Consider the following 16,202-nt stretch of genomic DNA (forward strand, 5'->3'; position numbering starts at 1 on the left):
CTTCCCTAAGGAAACGCCCTCTTTAGACTCCAGGGGAGAGGAGGATCCCAGTAGGAGTCCGCCAGCAGGAGCTCAGAGTCTGGCCTGGGGCATTTAGTTATGCCACACCCTTTCTGCACAGTTCTCTCCCGCGTCAGGGGCCTGACAGGGAGGGGGGCTTCGGGCTAGCGTCTCGGCCGGAGGCAGGGACTTCAGAAGAGGCAAATACAAAGCTCCGCGTGGCAGAGGAACAGAAGGGCGCGGGGGAAAGCGGTCCAAAGGAGGACCTTGTCGGCCCCCAGGGCACTGCAAGCCTCGAGGCGCTGCGAGCGGTGAGGTTGTTGCAAGCTCCCGCGGCGCGCGCAAACTGCGTGGAACTACTTCCCCGGGGCGGCTTCGGGGCCGGTGTCCCAGCAACAGCCTCACGGGGCGGCTGTGCGAGGCCCAAAGCCAGTTGCCAGCTCCCGGGCGCGGCCACGTGCGCTCCGCCGGGCTTGCACGCTCCGCCGCGCCGGGCCGCGGGGCCACCGACAGGCACGCGCGCCCCCAGCGCGCACACACTCCCGGGCACGCACACCGACGGCCCGGCCCACGTCCGCCACGCCCCGCCTTCCCCCGCGCCCCGCCTCCGCCCTCGCGGCGCCGGCCGCCGCCCTCCCATTGGCCGCACGGCGCGTGACGCGCGGCGCCCGGCCCCGCCCCTCGTCAGTCACTCGGCGGAGGCGGCGCTGGCGGGGACTAGTCTCGTCCGGAGACTGGCAGCGGCGGCGGCGGCGGTGGCCGGAGCTCGAGCCCCAGCGGCTGAGGGCGGGCGGGCGGGCGCGGGGGAGGGAGGGGGGCCGGTCCGCGACGACTCCCCGGACGGCGTTTCTCCTCCGAGCGGCGCCGGTTTCGGCTTGGGGGGGGCGGGGGTACAGCCCATCCATGACCATGGGCGACAAGAAGAGCCCGACCAGGTACCTGCTCCGAGCGGAGGGGGCGGAAGGGGAGGGAGGGCTGGGGGCGGGCGGGGGCCGGCGACGACTAGGCCCCGGAGCCACCCGGGGCGGGGGGAGGCGCTGCTAAGATGGAGATCCGGGGGCGGGGGGAGGCGGCGGGCGGTGGCGGCGGCGGCGGCGGCGGGAGGCGGTGTCGCTCCCGCTCGGGGCCGGCGGCCGTGCGCGCCGCAGCCATGGCGGCTCCTCCTCAGCCGCCCTCCGCCGCCGCCGCCGCCGCCGCCGCCGCCGCCACTCCTCCCAGACAAAGGGAGATTTAACCAGGTGGGGAGGGAGGGAGGGCGCGAGCTTGGGAGGGGAGAAGGAAGGAGCCGGCCCACTCCCCGCCGCCGGCCTCGGGCTGCCCCTGCGCGCCCCCTCCAGATCCGGCCCGCGGCTCCCCTCCCGGCCCCCCCAGCCCCACGCTCAAGTCCACAAGTCCGCCCGCTTCCTGCGCCCGCCGCGGCCCTTCCCGGGGCGCCGCCGCCACCGCCTGGTGTGCAAGGCTATCCGGCCCGGGCCCAGGGCTTGCAGGGTGCCAGTGGGGGCGCCCCGTTCCCTTCCTCGCTCCCTCTTCCAGTCCCCGGAAAGGGTGGGTGGGTGGTCTCTCGAGCGAAGTTTCCAGCATTGGATTCCTGCGAAATTACGACGGCTCACCCGCGCTTGTGTTTTGCTGTCTCTCCCCCGTTTTCCTGCTCCCTGCCTCTTCCCTCCCTTTCCCCCCCACTCTCCACTCCTCCGAAGGCCAAAAAGACAAGCGAAACCTGCCGCAGACGAGGGGTTTTGGGATTGTAGCGTCTGCACCTTCAGAAACAGTGCTGAAGCCTTTAAATGCAGCATCTGCGATGTGAGGAAAGGCACCTCCACCAGGTACTTGAAGATCTGTGTTACCTTTTGTTAAAGGACTTTTTTTTTTGTTTGTTTTTTAAAGTGAGGGAGAGGGTAGTGAGCCTTACTTTCTGCCCTCTTTCCAACTTGTTGATTAAGGCTTTTTTTGCATTTGGGGGTGGGTTGTGTGTGTGTTTGGGTTGAGTGTATTAAGTGTTGGGTGAAAAGCCTTGTGTTCACTAAATGATTTATGGGAGGGAATTTTCCCAGGTTTTCATCTTATTTCAAACAGACACTGGATTTATTTGACACTTGTGTCTGTTGGCTTATTGGTATTGACTGGGGAAGAGAGGAAGCAGTACTATCGCTATGGATTGTAGGACATAGACCTTTTATATTTTTGCCATGTGTAGAGTGGTTTTAATTTGCCTGTCCCGAGTTATTTTTCTCTTGTCTGAGAAATTTAGTGGGGGTAGTAAGGCTGGCTGTGCTTTTCCTGTATTGAGCTGCAAATGTCTGTTACTTTCTTGCACTGGAAAATAAATGTCGGTGTTTGATAAAGTAAGTGCATTTTGTGGGAGGCTGAGCTGTCAGTTTTGTTTTGTTTTGTTTTTTTTCCTTTGACTAGCTTATGTGGCGTGGTGATGGGGGACGATTTTGTACAATGGTGAAATGGGCAGTAACTATATGGAAGTTTGTGTTTAAAGCTCTATTATGATTGAAAGAATTCCTTTCCATTTTGATGAAGGTCGTAAACTGCATGTGATATTAAAACGAGTTGAACTACTTTAGATTTAACATTCATAAATACTTGGATAAAATGTCAAGACTGATTTTGTAGTCTTCCGGTCATGTTATAATTTGTGTCTGAAATTTGTTTCATTGACGTTAGAGTTTGAAACTGTTCTTGGTGTCGTTTAGTGAACAGGCATTGGCTTGTGTGAGACAGAATGAGTTTTTGGTGAATCCTTTAAAACATTACAGTTGATTGCCAAAAGTCTCATTTTATCAGGTACTGTTTTTGAATTGGTGACATTCCAGTATGACTGTGTAGTAGTACTTCACAGTGCCAACTGGATATTGTTCTTTGATTAGATGAATATGTCATGTTAAGATTTCATTGGTTTATTTATACCTGGGATTAAGTAGGATTATTGGGCAACCCAAAATAATCTTAACTCTGGGATTAATTGGCCTAATTATTGTTTCTGTGAATTGCACTCTTTGAATAATGAGACCTTTCAATAAAAATACTCAACTAAAAATATTACCCCATACGTTGTTTTAAGTGCATTTTTTGTATTATCATGGAATATATCTAAAGTAAAAAACACGCTCAGTAGTTTCATAGATTTTGTTTTGCTGTCTAAAATAGGGAATTCCATCAAATGGCATGAAAGTTTTTAGAAATGTATTTGTTACTTAAAGCAGTAGTGATTGTATATTATTTATGAGTAATGTTTTTTACATGTAGAATCCCTCAGAGGCCAAACCTCTTTATTGTGGTTTTGCTTTGAGTGTTACCGTAGATGGTGTTCAAGTAAATGACTAGGAAACTCCTAAGAACTTGAGAACCTTACTGGTGAAGAGAAACGTAAACCAAATTCAAAAGTTTATGTCTGATTTATTGCTGGGAATGATTATCTCATAATGAAATGCATTTCAGTTTTTAACATGCATTTTAAAAAACCTTACTCATCAATTTTTCGGAAGCACATGGAAGGTTTTGACTTTTGAAAACAGTATATATGTTTAAAGTTTTTTCAGAGCCACAGATGACAATTGAAACTTCGCTTACAAATACTGAATTATTCACAGTGAAAATATTTTAGAATCTATTCAGGAACAAGGAAAGGCATGTACTTTAAGGGTCTTCGAGTCATTTTCTGATGCCATTTAATAGGATTTGAGTACAGATTTAACAGGTATGAGGACTGAAAACTGTGTACATTCATGACACTCTTAACTGGCCACAATTTGTTTCAATTTGGTTATTGTCAATATTTTGGTGTTCTAGAGCTATTCAGAAGTCATCATTGATTGGAATACAAATAACGTTTTGGTTTTCCTACATTATGAACAGGTTTTATGTGGAGAAGTGAGTTTGACAGGTTTTCATTCTATCCTGTTTCGTGTGTTAACTGTTGGTTAATCTCTTTGTGATACTGGTTACTGCCATGTTTTTTTCTTGGGCTTGTATTTTTTTTGTACCTCAAAGGTTTGAATATGAACTTGACATTTTCTGTCTTGTGTAGTTTTAATCAGACTTGGTATTGAATGATGGCAGTAGAAAACTTGTGTTTTGAATGCTGGATAATAGGCAAATATTTGTGATGTTTAGAATAATTTGTTTCGCGGCACAGAAATTGTGTTTCATTGCTCTGAGCTGGTGTTATGTATTTTAACAATTCTAGCTAGTTGGCTAACCGGTGGTTATTTGGCAGTTTTTGATCATTCTCGTCACTGATCATCTACCAGTCAACCAAGGAAACCACCTATGACTTAGTGGTAGGCCGGTATGATAGAGAACTATATTTGCCCTTTGAGGGTAGAGTTGATACTGCTGATTTGATCGGGAAAATACTGCCATTCGTCTAAAGAACACTTATTAAATTCGTAGGATATGAAAGATGCTGCTGAAGGGATTGGAGAGAGGCGAGGGGAGTGTTAAAAGGTTGATAAACCATGTATGGGAATGACCATAATTCCAATTATAAAGGCTCTACGGAAGGACGGGTCTGGCTTAGGGAATCAGTTAGAAGGATTCCTTCTTCTCCATTTCTTTTGGACAAGGATAGTTAGTTTTTACAAAATCACCTGGCCCCATTTCACTGTTACCATGTACATCAGATATTTTTAATTCTGCAGGTGGAAGTGTTAAGGTGATTGAGAATGAAGTCTTTTTTCTTCTTTTTGGAGCAGCAGTAGAGCCGAATGAAAGATGAGATGGTCTTAAGGAATCTGTTAAGGGAAGAAGGTGACCTAGGCTGTGTGGAGGTTCAGGGGCAGCAGGAGAGATATGTATTTTAGATGTATTGTCAATATGTGTTGGGTTTCTTTGGTTCTTTGATACACTTGTTTTTCTAACTAGACTGTCTACTCTTGATGCCTTTCTGGTTATGTATATCCTTTTTTTGGAGACAGGGTCTTGCTCTGTCATCCAAGCTAGAGTGCAGTGGCTTGATCATGGCTCCCTACAGCCTCAACCTCCCTGGCTCAAGCGATTCTTCTACCTGAACCTCCTGAGTAGCTGGGACTATTGGTGTGCACCACCTTCGGCACATTTTTGTATTTTTTATGGAGACAAGGTTTCGCCTTGTTGCCCAGGCTTGTCTTGAACGCCTGACCTCAAGTGATCCTCCTGCCTTGCAGGCGTGAATGATAATTTACTTATAACACCCATTATAAGTGTGCAAATCAATGATTTCTAGTCATTTTAAAGAGTTGTGCAGCCATCACCACAACCCAGTTTTAGACCATTTCCATCATGTCAAATGGTTTCCTCATATCCATTCTGTAAGTCTTTAACGGGCAACAGGTGGTGTTTCCCTACCATGCTGATGTACTCTGAGCCTTTCAAGGTAGAAAATAAAAGAGTGTATGTTAGAATGTGTGTGGAAGGTGGCAAGTGGCTGGGGGAGAAACACTATCCATTCCTTAAGTGATAGCTAAAGTAGTATTTCCCATCCTGCTTTGCCAGTCTCAAGAAAGAGGATACCAGCTTCCAAAAGTAGAAAAAAAACTGCAAATGAATGAATGTACCCAACTGTGTTTTTGTTTTGTTTTTTTTTTCTTTGTATTTTCCACCTTCCTACAGTTCCAGCTAATGTTTTTTTGTTGTGGTTGTGGTTTTTTTTTTTTTTTTTTTTTTTTTTTTTTTTGGTAGAGACGGGGTCTTGCTGTGTTGCTCAGGTTGGTCTTGAATTCCTGGCCTCAAGGGATCCTCCTCCTTTGGCCTCGCAAAGTGCTGGGATTTGCCCACCCCCTAACTGTTGTTTTGTTAAGTTGTATTTCTCAAGGTTGGGCAGAGTAGCTTCTTAGACTTGGTGATTTAATTTTACTTTTGTGGTCTTGTTATTTCTCTGCATTCAATGTTACCTTAATTGTAAAATAAAAATTACCAAGACATTGCTGAATATAGTTGTTGATTAGTGTTCCCTTGATAGTAGTCCTGCATTTTTACTTTCAGCTGCTGCTTAATCACAGTCACTTGCAAAATTGGAAAACTTTTACTTTGGCTAATTACCGTAGGTTTAGAACTTTCTGGTCTTCAACTCCAGAAATGTATCACTGTATTGAGATCATGTTTTATTTCATCCCTGTTTATTTGAATACTGCCGCTCTGAAAAAGTTGGCTGTTTTTGGAGCTTTTGTAGACAAGTATGAGTGAGAAAATTAGGTGTAGAATAAAATTGTGTAGAAATAATTATCTTTGTAAAAAGTTGGTATTCAGGATATTGAATTGCTTCTTAGCAGCTGTTTTATATGTAATGTTTCCCTTGTTTGAGAACTTACCAGTTTTTCGCAGTTGTAACTTTGGACTGTCCATCCCCCCCTTAAATTGAGATACCCTGCAACCCAAAATCTCTTGAACAGTCATGAAGTACTTTAGAAGTTTTATGGAAAGACATGACATAGTTATGATCTTTGCTGGAATCTTCAGAAAGGCATCATCTTGTGATGCTTTTTAGGTAGAAAAACTCCCAGAATAAGATAAGATACCTGCACTGGGCAAAGCCAAGCCTCTTACTCATGTTTCCTGGTAATCCACAGCAGTGGTTTTGCTCCTTTCGTCATATTGTTTTTGTTGTAGTGTTTGTCTTTCATAAAAATTCTCCATAAAAATACGTAAAAATTACCTGTCTCCCAAATGAAACTTTATCAAACCTTTCAAGCTGAAAACTGGTACAATTTTAAGATCATTCTTACCCAGGAACAGAGTAATAATTTATTTTGTGTTTACTGTTGCATTGGACTTACTGATTTATTGGTATGACTTGATCTTATGTGTACTTGGTGACCTTAAAGTAAATTACCTGAGTAGTTGTGGTCATTTGACAAGTTTTTATTGAGCACACAGCCATTTGCGCTCTTGGTGTACAGTGGTGTAAAGACAGACCAGGTCCCTGTTCTTATGGAGCTTAAAATACTATGGACAGGAAGAGAAAGTAAACAAATGAACAGAAAAATAAGAATTTCAGCTAGCAACAAGTGCTATGAAGAATTTAGAACAGGATAAGGAACTACACAGAGTGATGAGAACTGGGTGGAGTGACTGCTTTATAGACAGTGTTGAGATAATGCATTTACTTTTTTAGGAAAAAGTAAGGCTACTTCCTTTTGGAGCCAGGGATAATTCTTAAGTAGGTTTACCTGTGCCATTGGTTGGGGGGACGGACAGCTTTTAGATTTGGAGCCCTTGTGCATAGGCTACTAAACTTGTAAACTTAGTTGCATGTTGTAGACTAAGCCCAGGCCAGCTAATTTACTAGTATTTGTATTAGTCATTAAGGTGGAAGATTATGAATGGATTCACTTACATATTATTTATTCATGTGGCATATATTTGTTGTGTATTTCAGTAAGTGCTGAAGAAAATTCTAAGATTAAGAAAAACTTTCTCAAGTAGCTGTAGTTTGCCAAAATAGTTATTAGAACTAATTCAGTTCATTAGTACTTTCAGTAAATAGTAGGTCTCTCGTGTCCTAAATGACTTGAGCTAATACATTCTACAGTCTTTCTGGCCCTTGTTCTCTCTTTTGCCTCATTACCCATGCTTTTTCTCTTTGTGGCATCTTTTGTGTTACTTTTCATAACTAGTACTCCCACTTCCCTTTTTACCTGTAGATACAAACTTTTTCTACTGTAGCATACACAGAAGTGCACAAGTAAGTATAAGGATTTGATAAACTTTTGCAAAATGAGCACACCTTTGCAACTAGCACCCAGGTAGATTTTTTTTTTTTTTTTTTTTTGGGAGACAGGTTTCTGGCTCTGTTGCCCAGGCTAGAGTGCAGTGGTGTGAGCACAGCTCACTGTAGCCCCAACTTTGGGGCCCAGGTGATCCTCTTACCTCAACCTTCTGAGTAGTTGGGACCATAGACATGTGTCACCATGCCTGGCACATTTTTAAGAGCTTTTTTTTTTTTTTTTTTTTTTTCTGAGACAGGGTCTCCCTGTGTTGCCTAGGCTAGTCTCGAATTTCTGGGCTCAAGCGATCCTCCTGCCTCAGCCTCCCAGAGAGGAGTTATTATAGGCATGAGCCACTGTGCTGGCTTGCACCTAGATTCTTAATCAGATTCTTAAAGAGAACCTTACTAGAACATTACTGGAAGCCCCTTGTACATTGTCCCCTGTGGACCACCTCCCCCACCCCCATCCTGTCTTTTAATAGTAGAGATCAGTTGTGCTTGTTTTTGAACTTTCTGCAAGTGGAGTATACTATGAATACAGTACACAGTAAGTACTGTATGTACCACTGTGTATATATGTATATACAGTATACTCCACAGTGAGTGAAACAAGCCAGACTCAGAAGTGTATATACTGTATGTACCACTTTGCTTAGTAGCCACAGTGTACGCACTGTGGTACATACATATACTTCTGAATCTGGCTTGTTTTACTCATGGTCAGGTGTGCAGGATTCATTCATGTTGTTGTGTGCAGTTCTTGCTTATTTTACCAGTGCTATTCTATCCTAAGAATATCTTAGGCATTCAACTCTGCATGCAGACCCTTCCTTACACGTTCTAGAGGGAGGACCTGTCCTCACCCTGTGTTTATTACCCACATACTTGAACAGCTGTCTCCTCCAGGCATCATTATGCAAAAGGAATGAAACCCGGTGTGTACAACTTTCTAGAGGACGTAAAAGGAGTCAGCTTTTGCCTCTCATCACTAGTATTGTTTATCAGTCATTTCTTTTTCGAGGCATTGGTTGAATAAATGGGAAAATTCCTGCTTTCAAGGAACTTAGCAGACCTGTTGACAGATGAGACCATAAGAGGAAAGCCAGTGAAGCACCCAGTGATGTGAACGCTATGGTAGACATGGAATGAGCAGGTACATAATAGAGACTGCAAGTGCTTTTTAGAAGTTAGAGATTCAGGCCGGGTGCGGTGGCTCAAGCCTGTAATCCCAGCACTTTGGGAGGCCGAGATGGGCGGATCACGAGGTCAGGAGATCGAGACCATCCTGGCGAACACAGTGAAACCCCGTCTCTACTAAGAAATACAAAAAATAGCCGGGCGAGATGGCGGGCGCCTGTAGTCCCAGCTACTCGGGAGGCTGAGGCCGGAGAATGGCATGAACCCGGGAGGCGGAGCTTGCAGTGAGCTGAGATCCGGCCACTGCACTCCAGCCTGGGCTACAGAGCGAGACTCCGTCTCAAAAAAAAAAAAAAAAAAAAAAGAAGTTAGAGATTCATTCTCTGGGGCTTCATCGGGAAAATCCTCACTGAATCTGGGATCTAAACTGGGCCTTATGATTCTTGGATGTAGGGTTTATTGTATAGGTTAATACAAGTTACTTATTAATAGTTGTTTGCCCACTTCCCTATTGACTATCTTCAGGTGACAACATCCACATCTTCCCACATCTCCCCAGGAGCTGGTGATTCCCAGATACTATTCGTTAACTAGCGTCACCACTCCCATGCATACACAGTACAAACAAATCCAGCTGCTCCCTGGCATCTCTACTTGACAACTTAAAGGCAGTTCAGATCCCACAGGGTGAAAAGCTGAATTCATCTGTCAGAGTGTTTTCTAAAATCCCAAATTGATTATGTCCCATTCCTGTTTAAAGTGATCTCCTGATTCTCACTGCCTTTTGGATAAAATCCAATCCTAAGTATCATAAGGGGCTTGTGATTTGGTCCTTTTCTGTGTTGTTCTTTAGAATTTCTGGAAGCAGCCTATCATCGCTCCATCTGCCCTCCATACACACCGTTTGTGTGTGTTATGCCAAACTGCTTGGTGTTTTCCAGTAGTGGACCATGATATCTCACTTCCTTACCTTACCTTCTTATACTTTTCCTCTGTGTCTTCTTCTGAAATGCTGCTTCGTTTTGTCCAGGCCGACTCCTGTTTGTCCTTCCATGTGTCTCAGGAAGCCTTTCCATTCCCCTCCAGTCATTCATACCTCTGTCATAACACATAGACTGTGTTTTTTATTTGATTTCCAATCTGCCTCTGTTAGGTTGTCACCTTTTTTGAGGGCAAGACCTTTTTGTTGCATAGCTTTAGTTTACTGTGTCTGTTACAATGCCTGGCATTTGGTAGTGGTTGAGTAAATATATGCAGAATAAATGAAGACTGGGAGAAGGAGTTCCAGTTAAGAGTTCTAATAAATAACTGTTTTTTCAAAGTCTTGGGGCTTTCATCTTGTGTGTTGAAAGTTACTGGATTAGGGGAAAGTTGTCTTTATGAAGTGTGCCCTTAAAACTAGTTTTCCTGTTTTTCTGTTGCAGTTCCCACCCCCCATAGCCCCCCAAAAAACAAGTACTATAAGTTAAACATGGAACTGTAGTCTTGGAGGCTGTAGGCAATGCATTTAAAGTACTTCTGGAGTGGTTTTGAGCTTCAGAGCATTGACACACTTCCCTAAATAACTGTGACAATTCTATTTGCTGTTGCCCATTGGTGATTTCAGTGGCCAGTAGTCATATTGGAAAGTCTGATAATAAAGCAGGGGATCAGTCATGTGGTGCCAAACCAGTTGTGGGGAATAAAAAATAAGATGTGATAAGCAACTACATTTCCATTTGTAAACTGGCATCTACGGCAGTTTAAAAATGGTGGCAAAACCATTCTGAGTATTGTTGCAAATGTTACGTTGTCTGTTCTGCCATGTTAATATACCTTTAAGTTGATAGTTGCATCTTGTACCCTTGGTAGTCATACTTTGTACGTTGTGTATACCACTATCCTCTTGAGTAATTTGGATTAATTAGTTTGGTTAGATTGAAGTCTTGACTCATTCACTTCACTCATTTATTTAGCTGTATTTTCAGTTCCATGCAGTGAGTGACACAGACTATGGTGCCAAAAAGGAATTCTCAGTAAGGGCAATGCACATAAATTACTGTGTTACTCAGAAATCATGAATAGTTGAAATCACAAGGTAAATGGTGAAAATTTTGTTTTCAAATAGGATTAGATATGACTTTCTTCCCTCCTTTCTTCCCTCTGTCAATTTAGAAAATCTACTTAAATTATCCTGTGGTTGGGAAAAGAAACTAGTGGAAGGAATATGTTTAAAAAACCTCTTTATTAAAATGTATTGAAAATATTTTTCTCTACAATTTAAGAGCATTAGCAAATACAACCTAGGATGAAACTTTAATAGCCTTTGAGAGGGACGAGAAATGAAATTAAGGGTGATATATGATGCCAGTATCATTGATGTATTGGGTCTCATAATACATACAATGCATGGTAGTTAGTCATAGGGAGAAAACAAACCTGGTGACTGGTTTTTAAGAACAAATCAGATTTCTTGTGTATCTATGTGGTTTAACTGTTCTTGTCCTTCTTTTACAAAGAACCTTAAACCTTAAACAGGTTTAATATCATAAGTGCTACAAAAATAGTCAAGATTGTAATAATTAGGAATCTCGCTCAAACTACCTTAGGTCAAAAAAGCCAAAAATGTACTGGCCACGTAGCCAATGAGAGAAGGTTGATGTTTGAACTCAGGGAAACGGGAAGAACTGCAAGAATCAGGACTCCTGTCACTTGACTAGTCCCTAGATTAAAACAGAAAAACAAATAAACCAAGCTCATCCATCATCCCGCTATTCAGAATTATTTATTGAGCAGTTTGTTCATTGGACCTCACATACTTGAGTAACTACGGTTTTCCAGGTACTTTGCTTTTATAATGATATTTCATTGAATTTTCAAAATGATGATTCCCTGTGGGAGTGGGAGAATTATGCTATGTGTTATATGAAACAAATTGAGTTTGATTTTTAAAGGCATGTATTCTGGCTTGTTGGTTGATAGAGTTCATTTTGGTTTCTTCTTCTAAGGGAAAAGTTTTATGAACACTTAATGGTTTTAGAGTTCTAATTGTAGAAAATAAAGATAAAATCTAGATTTCTTTCAGGATTATTTTCATTTTGGGAAGAACCAAAACATTGGATTCTTTTTTCTTTTTTCTTTTTTTTTTTTTTTGAGACGGAGTCTCGCTCTGTCGCCCAGGCTGGGGTGCAGTGGCCGGATCTCAGCTCACTGCAAGCTCCGCCTCCCGGGTTCCCACCATTCTCCTGCCTCAGCCTCCCGAGTAGCTGGGACTACAGGCGCCCACCACCTCGCCCGGCTAGTTTTTTGTAATTTTTAGTAGAGACGGGGTTTCACCATGTTAGCCAGGATGGTCTCGATCTCCTGAGCTCGTGATCCGCCCGTCTCGGCCTCCCAAAGTGCTGGGATTACAGGCTTGAGCCACTGCGCCCGGCCCAAAACATTGGATTCTTATAGTATAGTTAACTTTGCCCAAATCTTCCATTAAAGAATAATTATGTATACAAGGGAACTCAGACTTAATATTTTTCTTCTAAATTTGTTTAGAGTGCTGGTTCTCAAACTTTTAGCATGTTATCAGAATCACTTGGAAGCCTTCTTCAACACATTGCTGGGTCCCATTCCCAGAGGTTCAAAAAATTAGATGTTGGAGTTTTTTGTTGAGACGGAGTCTCGCTCTGTCGCCCAGACTGGAGTGCAGTGGGGTGATTTTGGCTCATTGCAACCTCCACCTCCTGGTTCAAGGGATTCTCCTGCCTCAGTTTCCCGAGTAGCTGGGACTACCGGCACCTGCCACCGCGCCTGGCTACTTTTTTGTGTTTTTAGTAGAGACTGGGTTTCACCTTGTTAGCCAGGATGGTCTCGATCTCCTGACCTCGTGCTCCGCCCGCCTCATCCTCCCAAAGTGCTGGGATTACAGGCGTGAGCAACCGCGACCTGCCGATGTTGGCATTTTCAAAGTAAACTTAAGTGGTCAGCATTTATAGGAACCATGTTTTTGGCATTTGAGGTGATTCCTTAATTGATGAAAACATTGTGCAAAGTATAGGCGTGTTTATAAATTAGGGAACCATATCAATTAAATTCGTATCTTTTTGCATTCTAAAATCATCTATCTTGCATTATTAGCATTTAGGGTTGGATTTCAGATACGTTTTAAAAAAAATCTCATTTCTGGCTGGAATGTGGTGGCTCATGCCTGTTATTCCAGCACTTTGGGAACCTGAAGCAGGAGGCTTGCTCACAGTCAGGAGTTTGAGACTAGCCTGGGCAACAAAGTGAGAACCTGTCTTTACAAAAATAAAATTAGCTGGGCATGGTGGTGCACACCTCTAATTCCAGCTACTTGGGAGACTGAGTCAGGAGGATCCCTTGATCTCAGGAGTTCGAGGCTACAGTCATCTATGATTGTGCTCCTACACTCCAGCCTGGACCACAGAGCAAGACCTGGTCTCAAGAAAAAAAAAAAATCCTATTTTTTTTTTTTGTGTGTGTGTTGCACAGTAGAGAGATGGAACCAGGTCTTATAATCAGTAAACAATATTCCAGTAAAAAGCCAGCAAAGAATGCAAATAAGTAATAAAAGAACTACAAATTAAGCCAGTAAATATGAAAAATGTATAGCCTTCCCATTACTCAAAGAAATACAAAATAAGATAACCATTTTTTTGGCAAATCAAGTTTTAAAGACTAAAAAAAAAAAACTTTAGTGAGACTGAGAGATAGGCATTCTTACAGACTCTTTGTGAGTATGGGAGTTGATTTACATTTTCTGGATGCCAGTATGGCAGTTGGTATGAAATGCCTTTAAAATACTTGTACCCTGTGATCCAGCAATATAACTTCTAGGAATTTGTTTGACCTGCACATAAAAATTTCTGTTAGGAATTACATCATTATTAATAGCAAAAAATTGAAAATGACCTTAATAGGGATCATTAGGGAATTGCCAGAAATGTGGAACCACCATGATGGAATATTTTGCGGCTATTAAAAATGTTTTGTAGGTTTTCATGCCTGTCTTTTTTTAAAAAAAAAGTTTTCAGATCTGCCACACACTGCTGGCAAGAATGTAAAATGGTACATTCCACTTTGGAAAATAGTTTGGCAGTTTCTTACAAAATGAAACATATACTTACCATATGACCTAGCAGTTGCCTCCTGAACAGTTATCCCAGAGAAATGAAAACTAATGTTCACAAAAAACCTGCCCACAGCTTTGTTTGTAATAGCCCAAAACTAGAAAAAACGCATGTGTTCTTCAGTAGGCGAATGGTACCTTCATACCATGGAATACTATTCAGCAACAAAAAGGAACAAACTATGGATACATAGAATAACTTGGGTGGACTCCTGGGGCTTTATGCTAAGTGAAAAAAGCCAATCTTAAAAGGTCTCTTACTATAGGATGCCATTAACATTCTTGAAATGACAGAATTATAGAGATAAGAGAACATATTAGTGGTTGCCAGGAGTTAGGACTAGTGGTGGGAGGGAGGGAGATGGATATAACTGTAAAAGGGCAGCAAGAGAAGATCTTTGTGGTGATGAAGTAGGTCTGTATCTTGATTGTGGTGGTAGTTACACGAATCTAAAGGTGATAAAGGGGACATGCATAACTACCAGTGTCAATTTCCTGGTTTTATCATTGTGCTATCATCAAGAAGGTGCACATGTTGGGAAACTGGGTGGAGATTACATGGGACCTCTGTGTACTGTTTTTGCAGCTTCCTGTGAATTTGTAATTATTTTCAAAATGGCTAAAAATGTTGAGAATATGTGATGAAGGAAAAGGTTCATAATCAGTAAAAGTTACAAAATGATAAAATTATATGAAACAAATATTTCATACCATTCATCTTAATACATATGCCTGGAGGGAATGACTGATAAAAACCTTAACTCTGAGATGATGGATTCTCTTTTGTATTTCTGTAGTGTATGTGTAGATGAGTCTGTATCACTTTCATAGTTGGAAGAAAGCAATTTTCCTAATAGGAAATTTTTAGAATTAATCTGGAATATTTAAGTGACAATGTGTTTTTACATTAAGGGATTAAAATTTTTATTGGGCACACTACTAACTTAGTATTAAAACAGCTGTTAAGATTGGAAAGTATCTGAATGTATTCTTTAAAATGTATTTGTAAATTTAAAATTATTTTGTACTCTTCATATGTATTGTAAGACATATTATGTGATGTTCTAAATCAGTGCTATCCAAAATATATTGTAAGCCACATGTAATTTTAAACTTTCTAGTAGTCACAGGAAGAAAGTAAATTAAACAAGTGATATTAATTTAAGAATATGTTTTATTGAACCAATTATATCCAGAGTGTTATTTTAACATGTAATCGGTATAAAATTACAGTGAGATAGTTTACATTCTTTTTTTCAAACAAAGTTTTTAAAATCTGGTGTACATTTTAGGTTTACAGCAAAGTTTGGTTTAGACCACATTTCAAGTGCTCAGCCACCTGTGGCTAGTGGGTACCATATTGAAGAAGAGGATGAGTAGTTGGAAGTGAGGGCTTTGATGTCAGACCCAAGTTTGAGTAACAGCAGCTCTGCCATTTGCTCACCTTGTGACCTTGGGTATGTTACATGAACCTGTGCTTTTGTTTTTCATTTATAAGATAGGGATAATAACTTCTCCATAGTGGTATTGTAAGGATTAAATGAGTCAGTGTAGGTAGCATGCTTGGCACAGGACTGGGCACAGAATATGTACTATAAGTAGTATATGTTATACAGTGGTAATTTTTAAAATTCCAATATATTGTGTACTGAATTGAATGACTAACCATTCTAAAAGTGTGACTGATTTCTTAACAGTAGTAGTGAGTAAATATATAAGCAGTTCATGAAATAATCTTTACTTTTTACAATTAAAGTTTTGGGTCCTTTTAAGTTATGACTGATCGAATGGACAAATGTTTAGTACTCATGTGCAAAATATGGTACCAGCCACTTGAACATTTAGAAGGTAGGTCTTGGCCGGGCGCGGTGGCTCAAGCCTGTAATCCCAGCGCTTTGGGAGGCCGAGGCGGGTGGATCATGAGGTCAGGAGATCGAGACTATCCTGGCTAACATGGTGAAACACCGTCTCTACTAAAAATACAAAAAACTAGCCGGGCGTGGTGGCGGGCGCCTGTAGTCTCAGCTACTTGGGAGGCTGAGGCGGGAGAATGGCGTGAACCCGGGAGGCGGAGCTTGCAGTGAGCCGAGATCACGCCACTGCACTCCAGCCTGGGAGACACAGCGAGACTCCGTCTCAAAAAAAAAAAAAAAAAAAGAAGGTAGGTCTTAAGATGGTATCCTCAGATAGTGTATATTTACGTAAGTACTTTACATTTCGCCTGCCACTTTTGTGTCTTTTTTTTTCAATGTA

The 16,202-nt window shown here is 42.3% G+C and overlaps 1 protein-coding gene across 3 annotated transcripts in view; it reads left to right on the forward strand.

Annotated features, from left to right (window-relative positions):
* Window positions 1–689: 689 nt before the first annotated feature.
* RYBP (RING1 and YY1 binding protein) overlaps window positions 690–16,202 on the forward strand; it is a 71,331-nt gene continuing 55,818 nt past the window's right edge. For 2 of the 3 annotated variants that reach the window (XM_025375996.1, XM_025375997.1), the window contains exons 1-2: window positions 690–935; window positions 1,698–1,823. In XM_025375996.1, the coding sequence (XP_025231781.1) occupies window positions 904–935; window positions 1,698–1,823 (158 nt within the window). In that variant the 5' untranslated portion in view covers window positions 690–903. The remainder of the gene's footprint in view (window positions 936–1,697; window positions 1,824–16,202) is intronic. The other variant, XM_025375999.1, reaches the window with a different exon arrangement.

The sequence above is a fragment of the Theropithecus gelada genome, chromosome 2, assembly GCF_003255815.1.
Source record: "Theropithecus gelada isolate Dixy chromosome 2, Tgel_1.0, whole genome shotgun sequence".
Lineage (NCBI taxonomy): Eukaryota > Metazoa > Chordata > Mammalia > Primates > Cercopithecidae > Theropithecus > Theropithecus gelada.